The 26,082-nt window shown below is 41.0% G+C and overlaps 1 protein-coding gene across 6 annotated transcripts in view; it reads right to left on the reverse strand.

Annotated features, from left to right (window-relative positions):
* The window catches only part of NYAP2 (neuronal tyrosine-phosphorylated phosphoinositide-3-kinase adaptor 2), a 137,505-nt gene that overhangs the window by 74,018 nt on the left and 37,405 nt on the right, over positions 1-26,082 (reverse strand). For 5 of the 6 annotated variants that reach the window (XM_067002174.1, XM_013181535.3, XM_067002175.1 and 2 more), the window contains one exon: positions 2,987-3,285. In XM_067002174.1, the coding sequence (XP_066858275.1) occupies positions 2,987-3,285 (299 nt within the window). Of the gene's footprint in view, positions 1-2,986; positions 3,286-10,061; positions 10,204-26,082 lie in introns of those variants that run through there. The other variant, XM_067002177.1, reaches the window with a different exon arrangement.

Consider the following 26,082-nt stretch of genomic DNA (forward strand, 5'->3'; position numbering starts at 1 on the left):
GCCTAGGAAATGCAGCAAATTCCCTTTGAAAGTAGCCACTGGGTCACACAATAGATATTATAGTTTGAATTATTCTGCATTGCCATAAAAAAATGAGCTTGGAACAATTTTTTGACAATGCTTTTGTACAGATTCCGCAATAGTTGATGGAGAAACAATAGGGTTTTTCATCATTGTTTTCCATAGTTCCTGGAGAGAGCTGTAGATATTCAGCCTGCAAATGCCACAAGTACATGCAAATGTGTGAAAGACATACGCATACACAAATATTTGTGTACAATATGGGCAGCAGTAACTGAAATTTAAATCTGGATGTTCTTGCACCTCCATAGGAGAACACGGAAAGCATTTTAGAAACCCAGCCTGTTCATCCAAATACCATACTCTAACACACCTGACTATATCTCAGACTTTAAAATCTGACTGCTTATTTCAAAAAACATCCTACAATGGGACCCCTAAAAATCTGGCATGTATTAAACCAGACACATACAAATAGGACAGATGTTCTGAACACAAGAAGATAATGGCATGATTAAAGGGTTCCATCAGTTCAAAATCTCCAGGGAAATCTATCGTGACTATAGTCTAAATCTATTGTGAGATAGTCTAAAGGCGTCCACTGCTGCACAATATATAAACTAGAAGAACAAACAGAATACAGGTCATATATTAAGCATCACAGAGGTTCTCAATACCCCCTGAAGGAATTTAGTCACACTAAAAGGTAACATTATCTTTCATGAGAGTATTATCTTTCATGAGAGTAATGGAGAGTTACTCATCCACCAGTTCTTTCCAGAGCTCTTGCTATGAATATTCAGCTCTTGATTATAATAATGAAGCTGAGGTGGTCTGCAATACTTGTTGGAGCGTGTGGTAGTACTACGGTCATACTGATTAGTCAGTGAAGACTGCTACAATGCTTCACGTGTCACTGAAAACCATCATGTGATGGGACAGATCGCACTCAACCTGCGCAGAGTGGGAGCAGCAAAGTGGTACTTGGCCTTGGAAACAGAAAATTTTCAAACCTTTAGATCTATCAGAAGGGATGTGACCACATATTATGTTCTTGGTATCAAACTTCAGATGGCAGGAAGAGATGAGGGAAAGGAAGCAAAACCTTCAGAACCTTGCAAAATGATAATGCTGAAGATCATTTCATGAGGATGTGGACTGCTTAAGGAGTCTGCCGTAACGTCTGTGAGATAGGTAAAAGACATGGATGTATTTCAATTGCTATTACCATTATTCCTACTACTGTAAAGGCCATCATAGTCTCTTGCTTCTCAGTAAATAAGGAAAAGTGCTGGGAGGTAGGTGTAAAACAGACCCCGTTCCTAATCAGTCCAGAGAGAAAACCAAGGTTAGCTACAGCAAAGAACCCAGTGATACAGTGTGACTCAGTCAATACACACTTGCAGGAATATTCATTTAACAGGCTAGAAAATGTGAGAACCGATCTTATAGTGCCTTCACTGCAAAATGAGCTTCCTTTAGCCTCTGGGATTCTGGTTGCACAGACTCAGGGCGAAAAAGTGCTAATAAATACTAAAGAGTTATTAAAATATTTTAAAACACAACATTTTTTAAAATAGCTTTTGAGTACCTTCAGAGCTCCTGCCTTTGCTCCTCACAGCCTATCAGACCAAGAAGTTTGTGCCATGCATTCTGTTTCGTAATAAACGACAGACTTCAAAGACTTTCTGATACGAGATTTTAAATCTGTCCGTGGCACAAATCTGAATGGTTTCTATGTAGGCTTCGGGTCCAATAAAATTGTGGTAAGCTGTTTTTATTAAGGGCAGCTACTCAATGCTTAGACTTTTCATGTTAGTTGATCAGGGGAGCTTGCGTAGTGGTACTGCAACGAACAAGATATGGAAAGTAATGATAAATGTCATAGGCAAAGTAACTACCCACAGCAGCATAAATAAGCCTTCACAACAGCATAAGTAAACCTATGGTTTTGTTCAGCATGTGTTCATCCTTGTAAGCGCAGACATACATACTACTAGCTGAAATATACATTCCTTTGCACCTTTGTTAACACTGATGACCTTATAAATCAGATTTACCTAAAAGGGGTTGTAGCGTGAGTGTAACTAACCAGTATTTATGGCCACAACCGCAAGCAAAAGGGATATGCACTAAGAGCACAGCATATTGCGCGGGATGTCAAATCTGATATGTAACATAGCAGTGGGAGAGACCAGCACTGATCAAAACCATTTGTCCCTCAGGGTTCCTCCTACAGTTCACACTGTGAAGCAGAGTCATCCTGATCTCTCCTAGCAGGGAGTAGAGCTGGTCCTACTGCCAGACAAAATGTATTTCCAGCATGGAAGAAAGGAAGATCCCTATACGGTTAGCTCATCTGTAGTAGTTCAGAGTAAGGAAGGAGTATCCTCATTCAGTGCATTTTTTCAGCAGATTCAGCATTCAGGAGAAAATAAAATTTAATTGGGAGGAATGGGAAGAGAAATGTAGACTAATGAGCAAAGACAAGTTTGGGGCAATATGTTACACCACCTCAGGTACAACTTTTACCATCAGATGATACTTTCCTGTTGTTGAGTTTCAGGGCCAGACAGTATTCTTTTAAATAATTTCTGCCCTTTACTTCTTTGTTGACCCTCTCCAAAGCAGTGGTTTGCACAGTGCTAGTGACCACAGTGATAAGTCACTGGCTGGTGTGCAGGCAACAGTATCTTATATGCCATCTGACAGCAGTCTCTTCCCTCCATTTTGAATGAATTCAACTCATTCCCCCATTATATAACAATATAGTAAGTGGTGTAGTTCTGAGAAATGTCACAGTTTGGCAATTAACTGCTAGTCCAGAATCTGGGGAACAGTGATCTAGGATACTTGTGCTGGCACTGTGGAAGCATAAAAGTAATACCCACATGCATGATTATCAACCGGCTAATCTTAACGCTGGGTCTACAAAACCCTTCTTCCAGAGAATTATAGTGTTTACCTTCAGTCCTATCCGGTAGTTTCCCACTCTTACTTGTTGTCCCAGTGTTGACTGTTTCAGATGAGGTGCTCAATTTGGTGTTGGGATCTCGCTTAGGTTTAGGTGGTGGCTGCTTGCGAGAGCTGCTACTTTCATCATCAGTTCCTCCAACAGAATGAAGAGACTGGGATCTCACGGCAAAGCCACTGGAACAAGGATGTGGCAGTCTGTCCTGAGGAGCAGGCATTGTCATAAATCCCATGCGGAAATGCTTCCCCACGTAGCTTCCTTCATTTCCTCTCACTACTTCTCCACCTATGCTGTAAGAGAAAATACACACACAAGTAAGTGATCCACCTTGCCTCGGATGTACCTGAAACCATGGTCTCAGTTCTGCCTGCGACAAGCAGACTGCACTTTCTGCATTGTAAATACACAATGCTCTTTCCTTAAAACAAGATGACTACTAGAATGGAGTAACCAGTTTTTCAACACAAGTGGCCAATAACTGAAATGTCAATATACTGCTATGCACTCATTCCAAATTTTACAAGAAGAAATTGAGAAAAGCTTTTTGTTCAGGTTTCATAGCGCTGTGACTTGAAATTGCCTACAGAGCAAATTTCAAACATCAGAAGTCAGAACTGAGTTTTTTTAGGATGACAAGAGATTGCCAGTAGGACCAAGAACACTGCTTTAGAAATGCAACATAGTGTATTGATCTGCCCTCATCTTTAACTACAGACATACGTGTATCTTGGGAAATAAGGCTCTTGGGGCCCAGTCAATCATTCCCCTTCAGACTATAGAATGGTTAGAGAAAGTAATGTTCTAAAAATCGTTGGATATAGGAGTCTGCAAATTAACACCTTATCAAATCTATATGAAGCTGCAACATGAGAAGCATCAGACTGGTAAGACAAGTGTAGGTAGGAGATGAAAACACCATGAGCTGTGGAACACTGGGAAGAAAATAACCTCTGGCCATTCAGAAACAGGTACAAGAAGGAAAGCTCAGTTGAAACAAGTGAAACAAGTGCTGTCACATCGAATCCATTATTCTGGGAATGGCAGGACTCAGAACCTGGTGCTATTTCTGCTATACTCGTGCATGGCTATGAATTTTGAAACACAGCTCTTACTCATGCTTATACTGCTAACCCACAGCACATTTCAATTAAGGCCATTCAGCGACAGCGTAAAGAAACCCAGCAACACACACAGGTCAAAATGGACCTGTTTGCTAGGAGTACCTGTTTGCTTTGAAGTAGTACCACTGCAGGCATGTAGAGATGTCAGCATGAGAACTGCCAAGTCTCCAAAAGCCCTATTTACCTCCTTTTTCCCCTTCACACGGAATGAAGCTCTAAGCAGGGTCAGTCTGCTCCTCTCTAAGTTTTTTACTCAATGTTGCCTTGGACTGGTGTAATTTATTTGGTGCTGAAAACATCTCCCTCTCTAAAAGACAAGCACATTTCTCAATGGTTCATTTGAAGAGTGAGTAAGGTCACTTCATTCCCTGATACTGCCCCCAGCAGATGGTAAATCTTCATCTTCTTTGTAGGTTACACAAAAGCTGTACCTGGTTGCTCTAAAAACATCAGATTGGCACTGTGCAATGCACAACTTTGAGCATGGTAAAACAGAATCTTTATTAGCTTACTGAGGTCCCTGCATTTTTATTTTAATTTCTGCTAGTGGAGAGGTCCACTTTCTAAATTGGTAACAACCAAACAGGTCTAAATAAAGATGTGACACCCTCCAGGGGCAATGACACATACCCACACATGCACACATACACACACGAACCCCCTGCTCACACGCATGCCATGCATACACACACACCAGTCCACATTCAAAACCAAGTTATTACCGAAACCTAATTGGCATCAGTTCCAGAGGGATTTGCAGCAAGAAAGATCAAAAGGTAGAACTCATTAATTTCAAGATTAATAAAAAACCTGTAGCCAATTTAAATGATTAACTATGCCTCTACTAATCTTTCATAAATTGTCCTGAAAATAATATAATCCTCTGATGCTAGACTACAGAAAGTGCCTGCCACTATATTTAAAGAAGATTACTATCCAAATATGCTGAAGAATGCAGGTGGGGAATCTGCTTTTTCCTACCTTTATTGTAGAAATCACATTTAGCAAACAAAATTTCAGTTCACCATATGTCCAACACTATAATTCTTACCAGGTTGCTCTATTTACTCGATGCATTTACTTCGCTTCTGTGCGGAGGTGCTCAGACTACCCATTATAGAGCAGATCCTGTTCTGGATGCACTTACATAAATTCCACTCAGCTAAAAGGTTTAAGTCTTCTCCTAAGAATACACAGAACTGCGCTTATATGAAGCTTTTTTTTTTCTCCAAACTTTCTTCTTATATTTCAGAAATAAAAACACAATCTCAAAAAAAAAAAAAAAGTCTTCTCTAGTTCCTTCTCTCTCCATCACTTCTTTTTTTTTCTTTTTTTACTGAATTTCTTTCAACATCACAGGTGAAAACCTGCCTCTCCTGCTTCCTACACTTGAGAATAAACAGCCTATAGCCAGAGACAGGTGGTGGGCACAGCTGGAGACATCTTGTTCTTCTGCTTCATGGCTGAAGTAGATCTGGCCTTGCTCTTCTACATCATCTGCTCAGTGACTAGGTAAAGACAGGAGAACACAATCTCCCCCTTTTCAGCCACGTTTAAGCAACAGTCCATTTCTTTTTGGGCATAGGAGCCAACCTGCTGATGGTTGGGTACTGTCAACTCCAAGAACACAAGCCCCTAATTCTTGGTCCTGGACCCTGCTCATTGACCAGGATCCCAAAGGCTTAGCTTACTTAAGCTGGAGATGATGCCTGAATGTCAAGCAGTGGGTGTTTCCTAGAATAGCTTGACTAATAAGCACAAGCATAATATCAGGTGGAGCACCAAGTTCACTTGTCAGTTATACAGGCAGAAATACACCATGGTGTGCAAAGAAAGGAGTCTCTCCAGACTCATACCCAGAGTACAAAAGCAGAATGGCACAAATCAGATGTGGCATCCCCAACCCTCTGGCAGCAGCATGGTGCAGTTCAACTTGGATGTGTGCAACACAGCTTTGCAATGCACAGAGCTGCTGGTGGTACATGATAAAACCAGACAGTGTTAAAGGATTTACTTGTACACTCCTCCTGCTTGCCTCCACACGAGTTGGTTGAAGCTGGCTACTTCCCACTGTACCACAACAGGCTGAAATAGATTTATATGCACCTTGCTGCATAAATGACTACAGAGACAGCTAGGGAAAATAATTGTGGAGATGATCTCACTCCATTATTTCTGACAGGAAGGAGCCTGTGCTCCTCATTGTACTGATAATGGGTTCTATCTCATTTCAAAACTGTATTATGTGAGTTGCTGCAAGTATTAAACAGTTTATTAATATATATGGAAATACAGATTTGGATTATTCCTCTGGGAAGTTTCAATTTGAACTTGGCCAGGTTCAACTGCTTCTCTGACAAAGAATTATGTACAGCGTTCAAATAACCGTTAAAAATGCAACAGACATCTGTCTACAAAAAAAAAGACATGACATATAATAACGAAATTACTCATGTGATCACTCATGTTACACACATAAAGCAAAGCTGACTTTGTGCTGAAATGCGCTTTGGCATATGCCTAAGTTGAGAGACTGAAGCTGCAGTGGATGAAAAAGGGCCGTGCGGTGAGGGTATCTCCAGCCAGCCTTAAGAAGAGGGTTCCGAAGCAGATTTCCATCAAAGAACACGTTCCAAGCCTTTCCCAAAGCCTCCCTAACAAGACCCTTGTAGACCATCGAGTGCTGCCAGATTACACATTTCCTCCTGGGTGCACTGGGAGGCAGGCGAGCTTTCCATCCCTCTCCCTCTTCCACACAGGACTGGAACTGAATTATTACGGCAAATACCAAAACAGTTGAACTTGTCTTAAATCAGTAATAGTGGATTTTAGCTTCCATTTCTAAAATAAGAGCAAGAGCTCCAGTTGATGGATCTGATGAGTCTTGTTGCATCTCCAATGTAGGTTTTATCTGTCAGCTGAGACTTCTGAGGTCAGAAGTGGGCTAGCATAAAACCACACTGAAGCTGCTGTTCCTACCTGCGGTATCATCCTGCCTGTATGTAAGCTGCAATCGATGCAGTCCCGGACACAATATAGCCCAGCCTATTGTGCTCTGCTTGCTCTGTTGGATCAAGCAGGTACTGGAGCATTGACCAAACTGGAACATGGAATAACCGAAACATTCAAGTGTTTGAACAACTACAGAGGAAAAGTCTTTTCCATTATTCATTTTATGACACAACACAAGGGGGCACGTTATAGTGGATAGCTAAATGTAAACAAACACAGAAGTACTCTAAATGGGTAAAGCACTAAGAAGGTCATCATCACCTTGCTTTGCTATGAGTCATAATGTTCCTATTGACTTGGAAAGTATTTTCAAGTTGTTAAGTTAGAAAGGCAAGAAGAACTTGTCATCACATTGCTGGAAAAAAACATAGCAAATAAGAAGTATCCAGAGACTGTCTGCCTTAGTCAGTGTGGTCTTTTCAATTTGCATTGTTCCTACTTAGCATTGCAAATAATGGTTTTATTTTCTTGCAAAGTTTCATTACTTGATCCAGGCAGAAATTGAATTAATTCCTGGAAAACCAATGAATAGTTTTATGCAAATTTCTTTTCCTTGATTTTGCTTCTTTAACTGTTAACAGTATGGAATATTAAATCCCTCAGTCCAGTTGTAAGGAGCAGGAGAATTCTTGGAAATAAGTCCCATAAAATCAGAATACCCTAGAGCTACATTTTCTTCCCAGCCATCTACCTTCCACTGTTCTTGCTATTCATCCAGAAACTCTCTTTTCAGTTCAGACTTACAGTGGATTAGTTTCATGCCTCAGGCACCAAGAACCACTCGGTAGTTTTCATTATCTTTGTTTGGTTTCCATTTTTCTTCCTGTGCTCTTAATATGAGACTTTCAAACTTTTTATCCACAAGCTCAAAAATGGAACTACACCTGAGTATGAGACTTGACTTCCTAAACAGGAGGAAGGGAAAAGCACCCTGCTGATGGCATGGCATCTTTGAAGACACTTTTGCTCTTTCTATGTTCTGATCCACCCCAGCTGAGGACCACAGTTGGTACCTTTCCTTCTCTGAGTGCTGAAATTCCAGAGAACCAAATAAAACTGTTGCAATGGCAGCTGTCTGCTCACTCCTCTTCTGAGCAAGGAGGAAGCCTCGGTCACAGATACTGTGTTTTTTAGCCAGGAGCCTCTGCAAGCTCCTCTGCAGAAATGGGGAGAACTGTGAACTACAGGGCAAACAGCCCAAGGGGGTGGCCAAGACTCTCCCTGGCAATGAGCTGCCTGCCCGTGCAGTGCCACCCTCACGTGGCAGGCATCTAATCCATCAGGGAAGCCATCTGACCAGCGAGAGAAGAAAAGAGAAATCACAAAAAGAAGAACTACAATGAATGATTTCGGAAGATTTTTCTCAGTCCATCATGAAAATGACTAACAAACAGCAAAAATACACAAGGAATAAAAATAGTTAACTCAAGAACTGTATATGAGCTGACTTGACTGATCAAACAGCAGTCCATCCCTCACTGCCTCTAGCCTTTTTTGGGTTAAGAGAATATCTACAGTTATTTTAGGCTATTTTTTAACCGCTTACTAACTCTTATAGCAGTGAACATGCAGCTCCTCTGCTCATATCAAATGTTCTGAGTATAAAGGGCTGAAATGGCTTTGAAATGTCTATTCCCCATCAGAATAAATTATACACACATATACCAAGGATGACACATTTTACTTTGTATCTGAGGAGCACTTTCAAGATTAGCATAAATTATATTTGTAAATTAGAGGTTGGATGCCAAAAAACAGAAGATATACTATTTTTATCCCCCTAAACATGATTTCAGCAGACCATGAAATATAATACTGAGGGAAGAAGGGCAGGATCACAATCATGAATTCAGGAACTGCGCTGCAAGTACAGTTTTACACAAAGCTGCACCACTTTTGATTATAGAAATTAAACATACAAACAAATTACATTTCTTCTCTCCTTTTTTTTTTTTTTTTTTTCAAGAATCATATTTCAGAGGCTTCATTCCTTGGAAACAAGGAATGATTTTTTCTGCACAAAAAACATAGATGATTTTGTCTGCATTGCTTTGCTGAAAGACTCCAAATGAGTCCCGGTGATCTAACGTCAAGATCATAGGATAAAGCTACCCTCACTTTTAGATACGGGCTAAAGTGTAAATGAATCATGGCAAAGGTCAAATTTGAGTCCTTTTATGCACCTGGAGGAATATCTACAGTGAGCAACTGATGTGTCCATGCACATCAAACATTCCTCTGCCATATGCCTCTGCTTCTGAGGCAAGAGATCAGGTGCTGCTTAAGCAGGCAGGCCTCTCAGGACACAGAATGCATTAATGCTATAAAGTAAACTTGATTCTGTTATCATACCTGCCAAACCCACAGGTTTGATCCTGCAAACATGCCATGAGCCTATACTCCCTCTGTGCACCTGCATTATTGCACTGGGATATCTAGGAAGCCCTGCAGAAATTGCTTGTAGCCTCTGAATCTGCTCCAAGCAATACCACTTGCAGAGGTGTGCCCACATGGGCTTTCCAACACCAGGTTATTTCCAGAAAATCCTTTCTTCAGGCCAACCTGTATGTGTAACAGAACCCCAACAGGATCCTGCACTGCTGCTGTGAGCCTGGCTCCTGTCATCCAAGGCAGCCCTGAGCTGTGTGGAAGCCTGCACAAACTGGAGGGTTAACTGGGTCCCTGAGGAGCCACCAAAGAGCAGCTCGGGTCCTACACACTGCATGAGGGAGGAGGAACATGACCAACCGACTGTGGCCCATAAACAGTCAAACAACCTCAGAAGCCAACCAAGTGCACTCCCAACGGAGAGCTGCGATCCTGCAAGTCAATTCATACAATCCTTGTAACACAAAAGGTTCAAAATGGTACCAGCGTCTGGGATTTTGAAAAGTTCTGTAGGTAAAACATTGATAAATAAAACCTATACATACAATTCGCACAACAGATCTGACAATCCAGTCAGCTTGGACAGAAGTAACTGAGGAGCAGGGATGCTTCAGAGCCACGGAGCGCTGAACAGAACTGTATTTCATGAGTGAACAGAAGTGCAGGCACCGCTTATTGCCCCCAGCGACACTCCTGTCCTCACAGGCTGCCCCAAACAGGGGCCTAACGAAGAGGGTGTCAGGCTGGACGCCCGCAGCGGCCTGGTGCTGCTGCCTGGGGAGGCCCAGCGCCCGATGCGGTACCAGGAGCACGAGGCTGCCAGGGCCCCGGCCCACACAGGGCCGAGGGCTGAGGCACGGGTGTGGGACAGGCCGTACGTGGTGAAAACACAGGCCTGAGTGAAAAGCTCCCTGCTTTTACAGAACTAGAGATATCTTTAATTTTACATGGGAGATGCACAGCTAAAAGCCAGAAATGAAATCTCATATGCTCAGTCACCTAGAATTAGACACCAACCATATGCAATGTTTAAACTGAGTGTAAATGGGTGCTCGTGTTAATGGATGGGGGGTTGCATCCTGTCAAAAACGGGTGGAGCTAGAACAAGGTTGTGTTTTTGTCACATTTAGTGGAAAACCACATGGCACAGACTCCATAATGCCTGAGCAACTGGGGAAGAAGGAATTATTTCGATGACATATGAGAATAAATTAACATAGATTTATTTTTTTTTTCTTCTTGCAATAAAATGCTTCTTTGGGTTTGAGTAAGAGTTGTAAATGAAGGAAAAATAAGCAAAAGGTAAAAGAGCCTTTTTGTGGATCAGAGGTGGGGAAAAGATAAAGCCTAGACAAATGAATGAAAGGTGCTGATGTTCTAAGAATGGTTATTTGTAAACTAAGTGCACATAAGCCGTGCTGCGCTGCCAAGATATTACACTGTGCCTAACCTTTCCCGATTCAGGCTCATTTCAAACAGTGGCTGTACAGATATTCTTCTGAGTCCCTCGAGCAAACATCACTTGACTTTCCTTTTGAAATCCAAGCTCAAATACAAGGAAATTAAGGTTTTAAATTAAGGTTTTAAGTGCTTCCTAAGGCTTCCAGCCCCAAAGAGAAAGGAGTCATGTCCTGACCTGGCAGGGAACAGGAAAAAAATCTTGTTTTGGAGCAAAACCCCTCACAAACTTCACTTCAGAGTGACCCACAGCAAAACAGAGAAATAGATTTTTTGGTTCAACCAGTGACCTGGGAATCCAGTTATTCTCATAATTCTCTGGTAATTTTGTTATTCACAAGCCACAGTTCTAGATTCACTCCCTGGGCTGACTTGTCTCTCAGCTGCTTTTATTAATGCCAGATGAGTAGTTAAGGAAGAGAGGCATGCACTGCTTGCAGAGCCGTGGAGCAGTTCTCATTTGCAGTCATAGTAGGGATGTTGCAGGGACACAAGCTCCAAGGGAGGGACACTTTTATGCAGATGTTTGTCTTCTGGCAGCTCACCACTCCAGAGCTGTTATATTCACATAAGGCAATTTTGCTTCCAGACATTTCAGCGCATGGCAAAACTTGGGGATTTGCATTCTCTAGAACAGGCATATATCCAAACACTTCAGGTACAACGTTAGGTAATACTTTCATAGATACTTGGGGTCTGTTTGCAGTTACCACAAAAGCATCTGCATATTAGCAATTTAAATTGGACTGAAATCGTTTTAATGTACAAATTGTATTCTGAAATTCTTTATTTAAGAGGAATGCATAGTTTAAGTTCTGACAAATCAAAACAAAGCTTACTTGGATATTTCCTCCACTTACAGTGTTTGTGTGCTGTACTGGTCTTCAAGCACAGGGAACAAAATAGGAAGTTTAACCTACCGTAGCTTACCCTACCTAGCTACATAAACTTTCTGCTGTGCACATCACCTTACTGTCACAGATGCTGGAACCTATAGAAATCATCCCCAGAAAACCCTTTTTTTGTCCTGGAACAGCCTTGTTGGAGTCCTTTGCCTTGACTTTACAGCTAGCACTACCTTGGGGTACCAGGTACACAACCTACCAAATCTCTGCTCCTCCTCAGTTTTGGAGGGAAGGTTTCAGAACATTTGTTGATCACCTTTGTTATTGTCAATAAATAAATGGACAATAGCTCATCGTTAATATCTGTCTGCATCTTGCAAAATGAAACAGACCCTAAAAAACTAAGCACATTTTTCACAGGTGTGTTAAACCCAGAAAATGGGAAAAAGATTCCTTTCCCACAGACTTGTACAACAAGTCATGCCCTCTGTTCTTCTTTCAAAGGTAGCCTCAATAAAACATCCTGAAATCTTTTATGACCTGTACTGACAGCTCTCAGCATAAAAGCCTGAAGAAGATTCTTCACTAAGAAGCAAAGTCCCACTGAAAATATCTCTGCGTGTCACTTTTTTTTTACCCATAGCAAAATGACCATTATTGTCACATCAGAATATTAATGTGCTTCACACCTATATTTAGAAATAATAATAAGAAAAAAATATCTTTCGTTGTCTTGATGGATGTCAGTGACTTAGCCAGGGTTGTCAGATGCTGGTTATTTGTTCAGAGAAATAAATAAAAAAGGACAATATATCTTCAGAAACACAGTTGATTTAATATTGCATGTCAGAGTGTGTGAGAAGCAAGCGTAATGTGCATATGAGATGGTGAAAACCCCATGAATTCAGTCATCTCCCTGGAAGAGGCTAGCCAGCAAAAGCACTGCTTGCCCCATGCACACACACGCACACACAGCCAGCCCCTGAAGCACATCCAGACTTGGGTCTTCCAAAACAGTCACTGAAGGTCCATGCATTTCCCTTTGAAATCAGAGGGAATTGGCCAAATGTAAAGTACAGAAATATTTCCTCCTCTGTCTACAGACAGAGCTAATGGGACAGATCCAGGGATTCTAGCAGCCATATACAGGAATTTAACATCAGAGACAACCAGCCATGATAAAAGCTACAAGTAATCTGCCAAAGCTGCCAAAAAATCAGCACATGCTGATTTTCATCACTCACAAAATTACTTTGCAAATGGGGATGTTCAGCTAATTACTGGGTTTTGGTCACTGCTGTTTGTGTGGTGTGTGTTTTGTTGTTTTTTTTTTTTCTTCCCCTTACAGGGGAAGCTTTTTGCCAAATAGTAGAGCAAGAACTGACACGGAAGGAAGCTGATATCTAAATGCTCCTTTAGTGGCATACTTACATTGCCCAAAGGACCATCAGTACAGCTTATGAAGCTGCAGCCAAATGAAATTTTGCTTTCAACAGTAAGAATACTTTCCAAGCTGTAAAAATCTGTGTGAAGATTTTTAAGGAGTTAAACGTTAGAACAAAAGAAATAGTAAATATTCATGTAGCCTGCAGAGAAGGAGTATTCAATGGTAATGATGCCAAATAAGCAGGGAATCTATCAGCTTAGTTCACTGCATGAGGGGTGATCAGCTCAATGCTGTTAACAGCACAGGTCTATAAACTCCCTTTATTTCTCATCTAACTCTTTGAGCTGTCATTCATTTAGAGGCATGCTCGAAATATTTGAGTTTGCAAGAAGCAGCACTGAGTGTTGAGGTGGTGAGCTGTGGCAGCTGGGGTTACATGAAGTCAGGACCTCATTTTACAGAAAGATGGCAAACCAGAATAACGTGTTGCTACTTTTCTTTGCACTATGAATTATCATTAAAATCTCCAAATCAGTTGGTAGAAAATTTTAGTGGATGTACATTTCTAGGTCACTTAAGCCCCTTTGAAAAATCTTCTTTCTAGATAGTATAATCCTGACTAATATGAACTTTCATCTCCCATTGCTACACTGCAGGCAGGAGTCTACTTTAAAAAAACTTAAGCCAGTAAGGGGCTCAGAGATACCAAGTACTGCAGCCCAAATCAGTCAGCAGACTAGATAACATTGAGGGATATCTGTGTGTCTAGTAGCAGCAATTCAGCTTTTTTAAAAACAACAACAATAACAAAAAGCACCTTTAAATACTTTAAATCCTGCTGTAGGATTCTAAGAGGGAAAACTAAGGCCAATCTAAGGATTGTGAGATACTACAGAAAAAACTCAGGAAATCAAAACTATGGAGTTCAGCAGATGTTTGCGAGTGATTCAAGCTGAACTTTTCAATCTACCCTCAGATATTGAAAGGCAGTTTATTCTTCTTCACAGGTGTATCCAGTAAAATCTTCAGGACAGCTTTGATTCAAGACCCAGATTAACTTCAGTAGGGCTCACGAAATAGTTGCATCAAGGAAAGAAAGCATCTCCCAGGGAGAGAACGTTCCCTGCTGTGCAGGTGACAAAACTGGGTTGTCTAATAGAGTTTCTCAAAAGCTAGCATCTATAATTCTTGAACTGCAGATAAAAATGTAAATTATAACATTTCATAATACAAATGAGTTATTTAGGCATATGCTTATTAATCTGTGTTTATTGCCCTTCAAGCTGAATAGAGAAACAATTACATCCCATTTTAGCAGTAGTATTACGGGGCATGCAGATATCTAACTTCGATTTACGGAGTATGACAGGCAATCAATGTGCGTCAGAGAAAGCCTGCATCAGCAAAGAGACATGTTAAAGCTGCGTTTAAATTTTCTTTTTTAGGACTGAACAGATGACGGTTTCCTTCACATTCTGAGCACAATGGGATTGGGAAATAACCTGAATTTTGGGCTCAGAGAAAACATATTGCTTTAAATTATAGGAAAATGAACAGCATTAATTTTATTCCTCACTTTCAATAGAATCGAGTATACCAGAAAAGGGAAAAGCAGGCGTATCCCAAAGTCTGTCATTAGACCTTTCCACTTGCACATACCACAAACAGTATACAGGAATGACAGCTAGAAGACAACTGCTTTCCTACATTTTTCACTCACATGACATATACATTAATTTCAGCTGATGAACTGAAAAGGAGAAAGAAATTCAATGAATTTTAATTATTTTTTTTTTTTTAATGACTAAATAAAACAGGAGTACAGCCAGGAAATGAAAGACCAAATTCCTGTATTGAGTGCAATGAGAGTAGTTAAATATCTTATTTAAAAGACATTGAAACGTTCCATAAAAAGTTTACACCAGCTGTCAGAATATGAACCAACCTCCTATTTCAGCTAGGAAGTGTCTGATTGCAAAGTTACGAAGCTACCAATGAGGCAGGGTTCTAGGAAGCAAACGTCTAAACTGACCAAATCGGTAGCATCTTGCTTTGGAAACCAGAGGGTTGAATTCAACATGATGCCTCAAGCTTGAAAAAAACATTACAAAACCAGGAACCTGAGCAGGGCTCCATTCCCCAGTCCCCACTGTCCCATTATCACAGACATCACATCCTTTGTCAAGGCCAGGCTTGGGACCCTTCCCACCAAAATTTTGCTATCCCTCTGTCCTGCCTTTAAGGCAATCCTGAGACGAAACAGGGACTAAAACACCCTCATAACAAAGCTCTTGCGATTCAAGCTCCTCCTAAATTTCCTTTAGGTTCAGAATTATACATACACATATTAAACCCCCCAGCACACACACACGATTTAGACACCTCATGCAAACCAAACCTCAGCACCAAAGCTGCAGTCTCAGCAGGTGTCATTTTCCAATGAAAATGCTCCAATACATAATTTGGTAATTCCACTGGTATTCTTTGGGAATTATGACCGTTGTTGATCCTCCTAGTTTTGCTGCATTTTCTATTTTTTGGGCCAGCTTTTGTTCCTAGTGTTTTGTTATTATTATGGTCATTGCCAAGCCTGCCCGTTATCTGCTCATTAGAACTTCTGTGACAGAAAACATTCCTGCAAGAAACTAATTCTAGTACCTTTCAGTCTATTTTCAGGCTGAGTGAGTCTATAAACTCAGATTATTATTAAGCTGAGTTTGCAGGTGTGTTCGATAAACTCTGAATCTTGCTGTATTAAAGCAAAGGGAAATTCATCCATATAGTTTTAACTTTATACTTCGAAATCTGAACAAAAAATACATGACTCCAAACCCTCAGAAAAGCTTGCCTTCACTGGGATTCTTTGTCCGTACATAAAAGAGGAATCTATGGGCACGAGCAACACAGGGTTGTTCTGATGACTGTTACACAATGGAAACCCCTCTGGAATTCTCCACAGCAACTTCAAAATTCCCAAGAGCAGGCAAGCTGAAAACATACGTGCTTTTAGTTAATATTTCTAATAAAACCATTGAGTAGCTCAGTGAGTTTAACCTACAGTAAGCTCCAGCAAAGCAGAGTTTTTATATGCAATTTGAAAGCTGAGTTCCCTACTGAATAATTTTAGAGTTCTTATTCCACCACAGTTATGACTACAAAATATTAGCAACCTTAAGTAAATTACGAGAGCTTACATGAGAAAGGCCTTCCATCAGTTAACAGCCATGCCTCCAAGCTAACCAAAACAGACCTCATTAATAAAAAAAACAGGGACAAGTAAAGTTATTTACTAACATTTAAACTAAAAAAGAAGCTTAAGTAATCATGGTTAAATGATTTACAGCATGCACATTTTTCTCAATTTATTATTACTAACAGCACTGAATATTGACTGTGATTTTACAGGACTGGAAAAAAATAAGCAAATTATCTACAACTTCCAACTAAATTTTAAGCACTCTAGGGCTTTGAATATAAATGACAATTTTATCATTGGCATTGGAGATACAGAGACATAGTCTTTGTGCAGAGAGAGCCTGGCTCTACCCCAATCATGCCTTAATGAGAAGCTCATCTTTTCTTATTATGAAAGACACCAAAAAAATTTGGTTATTTAGGTCTCACATTGCTGCAAGAGGGGAAATTGCTACTATTAGTTTATCGCTAGGTATCGCTGGAGTCCGTGTCTCAGTTCCTCAGAGCTCTGGTCTCAAACCCAGAACCACCCTTCCCCTGACAGGCGTGTCTTATTCACTATGTGGTTAGAATTTCACCTGCAAAATACACATCAATACTGGTCTGAGTGCACTGCAGCATGCCAGAGCACAGCTCCAGAGCCCTGTGAGAGGGGAGCATCCCCAGCCGTCACAAATCGCTTGAATTTGGGAAGAAGCTGTTGACTCCACACAGAACCCCTCCAGTCTTTTGAGACAAGTGACAGGGGCAATTTCTCCAGGTAATGCCAAGCCCTTGGCCTGAGAGCACAGAATTGTTTTGCAGTGAGGCCTCAGCAGTGGAAAGCAAGGCTGCAACATGCTTTTGGCTTATCTGCCGACACCATTTCATTCTTTTCCACTTTGTTTTGCAAAGTTCTGCATCATATTGGTAGGGGAAGCAAGTCTGATGATATAAAACACAAGACACATACAAAAAAGATAAATTAAAATACCTTGTGGTGTCAATATGATACAGCCCTCAGCCATTGGCCTGTGAGCACGTTTGAGCACCTGGGCATTCTGCTGTTAGCAAAAGGCATGACAGACAGAAATGCAGTGTGTGAGAGCATGCCCGGCAAGCACTGAGAAGCACCAAGGCTGAGGGGCCCAATAAGGACTGCAGAAACACACAGGCAAGGTATTTCGCCTTTCAGGAGGCAGGTGCACAAGAGGAAGAGGAAGAAAGGGGAAGTCCTGCCCTCAGCACACTAAGATGCTTCATGGATGGATGTGTATTTGCTGCACTGCAGATACACTTACACATAATAAACCTGAATTCATTAATACTAAATATTTACGCTCAGCTTGTAACTGGTCCAACAAAGCAATTATGATACATCATGCTGACAGAGTATAAAAACATTAAAACTTGCATCAGCTGCACAATACAGTGTATCAATGCACTGTTAACAATAATGTTCCTAGTACAGTACATTTGCATGGGGACAGTTCAGTGCTTTCTATTAAAGCAATGCAAAACCTAAAAGTTTTGCTGTTACATGTAACCTGACGTAAGACCCCGTTAATTGACAATAAGCTACATTCAAGGCCAGAAATGTAATTTCAAGTGCCCATTAAATCTAGCATTATTTGTCTGGAAACTCAGAGGGAGTTCCTGGACTTTACTTCGGTTGTAACACTTTCCTAGCCGCCTAACATGTTACGGATGTCATTCGTGGGGGACTTGGATATTACAGATGAGCTGGTAGCAACAGAACCTTCAGCCTCATGATGGAAGGTGAGGAGTGCCTCTCAGCCTATTGCCAGTCCACTGGAAACTCTTTGAAAAAGGAAGAAACAGTAGCAATAATTCCTCAGTTGGAATTGAAGAGCATAGCTGTCAAAAGTTGGACTTCAAACTGTAACGGTAACATTCAGCAACTTTCTCTCTTTCACAAACAACAGTCTTAAGAGGCTGACTGTGGCATTTTAAAAAGCAACACACTCGCTGCGTATTCAACATTGAAGACATTGTCCATTGCGGTGGACTGCGTATGATTTCCAGCTCTGACAACACACTGGACTCGGAATCAAACTCTTATAAGTAGACATAGTAAAAGGTTCTGAAGTTACCAATAGCTACTTCAAAAGCCACATGGTTTAAGATGCAGTCCAAGTACACTGCAGGGAAACAAATGCAAGCTGATGACAGACAGAGGCTTTAAGGGAAGCAGCTCTGCAGCTTGGCACTGTGAATACATTGCTACAACATGACTTAGACAAGTCATGGGTGTCCCCTCATTCCATTTACTCTTCCCTTTGGATAACCCTGTATATAAATACATGGTGCCACTGGTAAAATGTTTGCTGCCAAGATAAATGGTAAAAGACATGGTATTAAATCAGCCATTTCCATGGACCAGATCCAAAGACACTAATCCTTTCATCAGGATTCAAACTGGCAATACTCCACAGAGGAGGACATTTGTTCTCTCTCTGGACTGGATATAAAACCCATCTGTTGAAGAGAGCAAACTCTTTTCTATTTTCAGTTCCATTATTGAATAAAGGGCTAAAACCACAACTGCCTTCTGTGCATCTCCAGAGTAACCAAGGTGGTGACGAATGCTACAGTGACACTACCTGGTTACAGGTTATAATGCTCGGGTCAGCTCAGATATAAGATTTCGTATTGAATTTTGTAAATCCCATCAGTGGAACAGGAGTATATGACATGTTTGATCTACATCAGAATCAAACACCCTTACCTGCTGTCTTTTGATACAGGCCCACCTTTGCACATGATTTGATAAAGGTCCTGAATTCACAAACAAATCCAAAGCTTGGGTTTAGATCTGCTGACATGGCTCTCATTGCTGGCATGGCAAAAGGTATACTTCAAAAATTCTCTTTGTCTGCAGTGAGAAAATTAGGCCAGTGTTTTAGATACTGCATCATGCAACTGCTGACTTTTTTTGGTGACCCTCATTTCCTCGCAATACTCTCATCTACAGCAAGCAGCCTTCCACAACAGAAATTGCCATTCTGATATAGAAAGACAATCTGGTGATTCAATGACATAAAATGAGAGTCAGGATTACTTCAGAAGAGTCAATCAGTGATCGTTTCCCTGAATTCCAGCTTTGCCATTTCATTTATTCTTGAGGCTAAGCCTGAGAACTTACATCCATGCTCAGATCAAATTGTATGTTGCTACTTTGGGCAACCACACACTGTAAATGTCATTGTACATATAAATCAATAAAGATGTCCTATGTATTTCTCTGCTCGATTCCTCTGCACCATGATGTTTACAAGATGGCCAAAGTCAAATCAATATTTTCTCTGGAAGGAATGAAATCTGATCATTAACTTGGAAATTCTACTTCACCCTAAAACCATAGCATAAGGATATGATACTACCACTTCAAATAAAGGAGATGTAGGACTATTCCAATGATTCAAACAGAAATCCTAGTGACAGTTTACTTAGATTTAGAAGGAAGTCTTAGATGATATGTTAAATTAGCCTCTACAACGTATTCCAGGTAATTTAATTGCTATGAAGAAATTTTTCCAATTCTAATGTTGGCCATCTTATATCAATGTAATAAATGAAGAACCTCATACTGCAGATTCCTATATGTATAAGCAGAGTATTTTCACTGCAGAGTCTTTTCTATTAGCTTGTGCTTATGAATCATATAATGTCAAATCTGGTTCAGGTAGTTCAGTCCGAAAAATAATTCATTTTTTCTGTACATACTTGCTACATTGAGAAGGAAAACATTTGGATAACAACCGTGTTTTAAAAGTAGTTTTCTCTAGCTCAAAAATAAAGCAAGGCTCAATAAGCTGTGTTTTAGCAACTGCCCAAGGAGAAACCTGCTTTCTAGAAAAATAATTAATAATACTGCTTAGCAGAAAGCAAACAACTATCTCCCTCCCAAAAAAAAATGGTGCTTTTTTGTACAAAATATACAAAGAAATACTTACCACTGACATCATGCATTGGTAGAACTCATAGTCATAAGATATAGTGTACAAAGCATGAAAACCCAAAACCCTTCAAACTGCCTATTCATAAGTTTTAGCTCAGAGAAGAGTCATAGAAATAGGGTAAAAGAACATTCTTTACTCCTTTTTTCAAGTCAAATAATCCCCATCTCTTCAGTTGTTCCTTACGCTGCTGTCTAGATAGACTTACCTTGTCAACAAAATTTCATAATATTTCTTCAAAGTACTTAAAAATACTTTCTAAATGCATTCTTTTAGGACAGATTAAAGCACAGTAAGCCATGCCAGTGTCTTGGACAAATTATAACTAGCTTAAACCTGCCTAAATATTGATTCAACTGCTAGAATAAAATAGCTCTTTTGGGTAACCCTAATAAAGGATTTAAAATACTTCCTAAACATGTTTGATCTATTGGGCAAACACAACTGTGAAGGATCCATTCCAGTCTCCTAAGTAACACTTAGCATATTTTATAACTTTCTAGGGAAAACTTTCAGAAGTTCAGTAGTTTATTACATATTTATTATTGAAGTATACCCAGGGACCTAATTTAAACTTCCATCATGTGAGAAGAAATTAAGATTACTGTTCTTTCCCAAGCCTGTACTGTATTTGCCCTGGATCTGAGCAGCATGGATCCAAGTGTTTTGCACCAACAACATTGTAAAGAATGCTGCTTCCAAGTTCAATAGCACCAGGATTTTACTCTCTGAATTAAAGCTGATTTTTGGCTTCCACTATGGGCTTCCCTCACTGCTGTAGCTTATTATAGAAAGTTACCAGTGAAATATTGCCTCAGCAGCGGAAAGAAACTGAGGAATAATGCTGCTCCTGGTACTGTTGGCTATACAGGCAAAAGCAGGGTGTGCCTTCACAGCAGCAATGCCAGCACTAGCAGATCAACCAGTAAGCTACAAACCAGATCCCGGCTGCTGGATTTTAAAGGCTTTCTAGTGCTCCTGTCTGGGGTCTCCATGTCAGGGTCAATCTGAAAAGCAATCTGAAAAGGCCCAGGGGTAGGCCAAAGCTGGTGATCCTGGCTTGAAGCATCCATGTTACTGCTGGCCAAGAAAAAGATCGCATTAGTAGAGCACAACCCTGGCACAAAACTATTTATTCTGCTTCTGTGCTACCCCACAGAGCAGGCTTCACAGCACAGGTTTAAGAACAGCACATGAGGAGAAACAAACCACCTTTAATAACTACTAATCACCTCAGAGTTCCCATGATGGGTGCTATCATCATGGGGCCTTCCCACCGAAGGACTGTTAGCAATCAGTGCAAGGCTGAGCTCTTACCATTCTCCATCTAGATTGAATGCTGTTCCTCATCGCGGTTCCTCAAAATAAAGGGGTTCTGCCTTGGGATGAAAACCAAATTCAGCTGGTACTGTAAAGAGGCCATCTCCTCATGTCTGCTCCCACAGCAGAGAGAGCAAGCTGTAGTGCTTGTATCTGCCTTGTAAAGCCCGGCATACAAACATGAGGTTAGACAGTGTACTGCAGTGAATAGGGAGGGGATACATCTCTTATTTAGCCCACTCCAGCAGGGATGCAAGGAGGCTAGCTGGGAGAGATGACTCATTCAGCCTGCAAGTACAACCCACAGCCCTCACCTTGCCTTTGGACAAGTGAGGCCACCGCCTTCCAGTCCACGCAGCACAAGGCCCAGGAAAACCAGGCAGTGAGCAGCGTCCATGAGACAAGCCAAAAGACAGACTGGGCCTCTGAGGAATGACACAACTGCTTGCTCTCTTCAAGCGACTACATTTTTGCAAGTGAAAATGTTCTGCAGAAGGCGGGAGCTGATCAGGGAGCACAGTTCAGTGCAGCTTGGAAAAGGCAGGGAAAGGAACGGAGCAGAAGGGGCTGCAGAGGTGCACGAGTGTCTGGGAGAGGGGAGGGATGGATGGCATCCGTGTACTCTGTACTCCCTAGACTAGAAAGTTAATTTTGCTTTAGAACAAGAGGAAATACCTTTGGATCTATAACAGTCACTGAGTTTCTTTGTTGTGGCAATACAAGCTTTGAGACCAGCCTTCTGCCTCACCTGAAGTCCTCATGTAGCCTAGCCACTTTGTGGGAGAGTTTTGGGGTGATGAGATGAGCCACTTTAGGAGATGGTTCTAATTCAAAATGGGACTTTTGTGTCAGGAAATCAGGACTTTCCTAGCTCCTTCTCCTCAAACCGGTCTCCAGGGGAATGATATGCAATTACCAATTACCAACTTTCCAAACAGTAGAACAATTCCACTGTCCTTCCCAAAGCATCTGCCACTGCCCTGCGTATAACCTCAGGTAGTTAGGTAGATTCCCAGATTGGCAATTATCCAAGATTAGTCTTAAACCTCAAGGGAAAGAACAGTGATGGAGCTTTTAAAAGATTTTCAGGTAATTCACAAAGACTTTATACCCCTCATTACAGTCATCTTAAATGTAGTAGAATTGACTGAGTTGGAGTTTCTGGAATGAAAGGAGATACAGCCTAAAGCATCCTGAACAGCCCTCTCCTGGTCATCTGCCCCATTTGCTACTCACAGTCCTTGGGTGATAAATGTAATCTCTCCATTTATTGGATCATCATATTTTATCAAACACAAATGTATGTGTCACTGTACATCTGTGCACCCTCTAGATGGCCTCTCCAGGTTGTGCTAATGAGGCTGCAACACAACAGAACAAGGCTCAAGTCCCCATAAAGCAAAACTAATGATAAGGAAGGCTGACACTGGGAATCAGATTTCTCTGGGTACTTATTCAGGAAATGTATGGAAAAGAAATGGTTCATTTCTTCAGAAGAGCTCTCTAGTTTAATTCTCAGCTATACAGCAGTGCGGTTTCTATTCTTACTTGACTAAGGAGATCCTGGGGTGAGCACCCCCCAAGAACATGGCTGAGGTAGCAGTGGCTGGTGGCCAGGACTCCTGGGATGGTGGGAGGACACCTCTGCTGTGCACCCATTCACCCTGGCCTGCCACTGGCTCGGATCTGGCTCAGCTTAGGGCTAAACATTGCCAAATCTTCCCAGACAGCAAGATTCAAAGCGAAGCATTCATGCCAGACACCTAACACACTGCTCTGTTACAGCAGCCCTGTTAAAGTCCCTGCTATTGCTTTTCAACTGCAGGCACCCTCAGCGGGCCCGTGGGGGACCCAACTCGTCCTACAGACCATCAAGAAGTGAGAACCCAGAGCTAGCCACAATCCCAGGAAACCAGCTCCTGATAGCGGCTGAATTCTGAATTCAAAACCCTCAAAAAGAATTGTTTATGAACTATTTAGTAACTCAAGAATTAGCTATGGAATTATCCAAACAGTTATAAGAAATTTATAAATATAAGGATAAAATCATAAGCCCCCTTAAGAAATTTATAAAGGAGAAAAAAAAGTCAATTATTCGCTGTAAATAATGTTTTCTATTTTCGTTTCTACTTATGTAACTGCAAAAATAAACTATGTACAACCCTGTTGTTTTAGCATAACTGCATTTGAATTTAACTCTTAAAATCAGCTGGTTTTTTTATTATTTTTTTTTTAATCTTTGTGCTTATTAAATATGCGTGGACCCTAGCAAGAGTAGCCTACAGCAAAGGAAGTGTGGACTGGAGGAATTGCAGAAGTGCCTCTGGAGATCCTGGAGAGATCACCAAGAGTCACTGAGAAATTAGTCAGGATTCAGAAATTCCCATTTACCAAAGACAAGAGCCTGCAAGCTCACTCAACGTGCCCTATTTCAAATCTAAACGAGGTTCAGATACAAAGCTAAACTTTATCTCTGTTGTAAAGACAGTGAGAGGAGTGCTAGATCCAAACCCATCTGATGTCTTGTAAAATCTAGTTCTGGGGTCCAACTGTAAGGAGGTTATTCTAGAAAACTCCCGGGACAGAAATACAAAGCTGAGGCAGCATTACAGGATGGAATGTTTTGATGAACAGAGAGACTGAGAAAATGGATGGAGAACAGCTGAGGCATTACATCAAGAAGTAGCTGAGCTGCATTTAATAAACATACAGAGAATTGATTTCAAAGGGAGAGAGAATAGTAAAATGATCTTCATGGGGAAACCCAAAAGGATCTGGATACCTTTGAATGCGTGTGACTCAGTATCACTCATTGTTCCCATCAACTGTAATACTTTGGCCCTATGAATTCCAGCTAATATAAAAATTGGTCAGTTAATTATCCATATTCACATGTAAATAGATAATAGCATACAGTTATTTTCAGAGTACAGTGAAACCTGTTTCTCGAATTGTATAGCTTCTAAAACTGATATGCTTTTGATATGCAGCAGGAAATATGTGAACTTATTATGTCAGCTTTTACTTAAAACAATTTAAAGTTTGAAATTTTTTCTTACTTGTTAAGCTAATAGCATACAATAACCATAAGAACAAGTCATAAAGTTATCATCTTATTTGAATGGATATCATACTAGAGTCAATGAAATTATTCCAGATTTACACAGTCACTGTGAGGAAGATCAAGCCCACAGTGTATAAACATTAAAAAGAAATCTAATTAGGATCAAGTATTTTTGACAATTTTATTTCCAGATAATTAGCACTGATGTTTTAGTGCTAGGACCTGACTGTGCTGTGTTCCGCAATAAAGAATGATTCATACCTATATTCAAATAAATAATTCAGCAAAGAAAGATGCATAGAAGTGCTTTTGTTTATAGCGCTGTCAAAACGAAACGCTTGGAAAAAAATGTTAATCGCCACGCACTTTTAACAGGTTGAGACTAGACTAAGTGCTATTTACAGAGAATCAGAGAGCCACCCTGCAGACTCAGGATAATGAGTCACCAGAGCAGGTTTCTTGCAATCTGGCAAGTAAGGGCCAATTTCTGGGGTGTGTACAGCCTCCCACATCTGTAACAGGAGCAGCGCTTCTCCAGGTACAACTGGGAGGCTGCAGCTGCAGCAGGATGGTTAAGTGACACCCTAGGTGGTTGCCTTTCTCCAGGCCTTAAAGAGACTGAAGGGGGCTGCTGGTAATGAGGGGAAGAATCCTGCCCCAGATCCTGCAGAGGAGTATGGTTTTGTGCTTGCACAACCTGGTGCCCAAAGGCAGAGCTCAGCTCCAGGACCATGCTCCACCCTGGGGCTTCTGCGCAGGGCAGAGAGCTGTCCAGGTATCACATACCTGCCGTATGAACGCAAGGGTGCACCAAAGCTGCAGTTACAAGCCTGAGGAAATGGGACCACAGCACTTGGAAATCTGCATTGCCGTGTGTAAAGTCTTCTGTACACATGCAGAACAGTAAAGGCTGCATGTACAAGCCTCAGTATTTAATGTAGAATCTGTAGATGAAGCTACCCAGAAATACACTAACCGCTAAGAAAGGCTTCATGTCTAAAACCCAGAAATATATTGGCAGTTGTAAGCACAGAAACCCAAAGCATTCTCGTGTGCAAAACAATTACTTTATCCAAGGTGATTTTAACAAAGAAATTATCTCTAGGCAATAGTGCTATCAGAAACAGCACACAGTGAAAACAGAACATCAGAACAGTGTCCGTGAGATTGCTGCAAAGGAGAGGACATTCCTAAACTTACATGATGTTCAGGATTTGGAAGATCTCCATACCTCTCTCTGCTTCACCACATACTGCCTGAGCCGCCATTTACATCATCCTTCATAGAAATAAGCCTCAGCTGTGATTCATCCTTTGGAGGCCCCTGTCCTTCCTCAGC

This window comes from Anser cygnoides, chromosome 9 (genome assembly GCF_040182565.1).
Source record: "Anser cygnoides isolate HZ-2024a breed goose chromosome 9, Taihu_goose_T2T_genome, whole genome shotgun sequence".
In the NCBI taxonomy this organism is placed as follows: domain Eukaryota; kingdom Metazoa; phylum Chordata; class Aves; order Anseriformes; family Anatidae; genus Anser; species Anser cygnoides.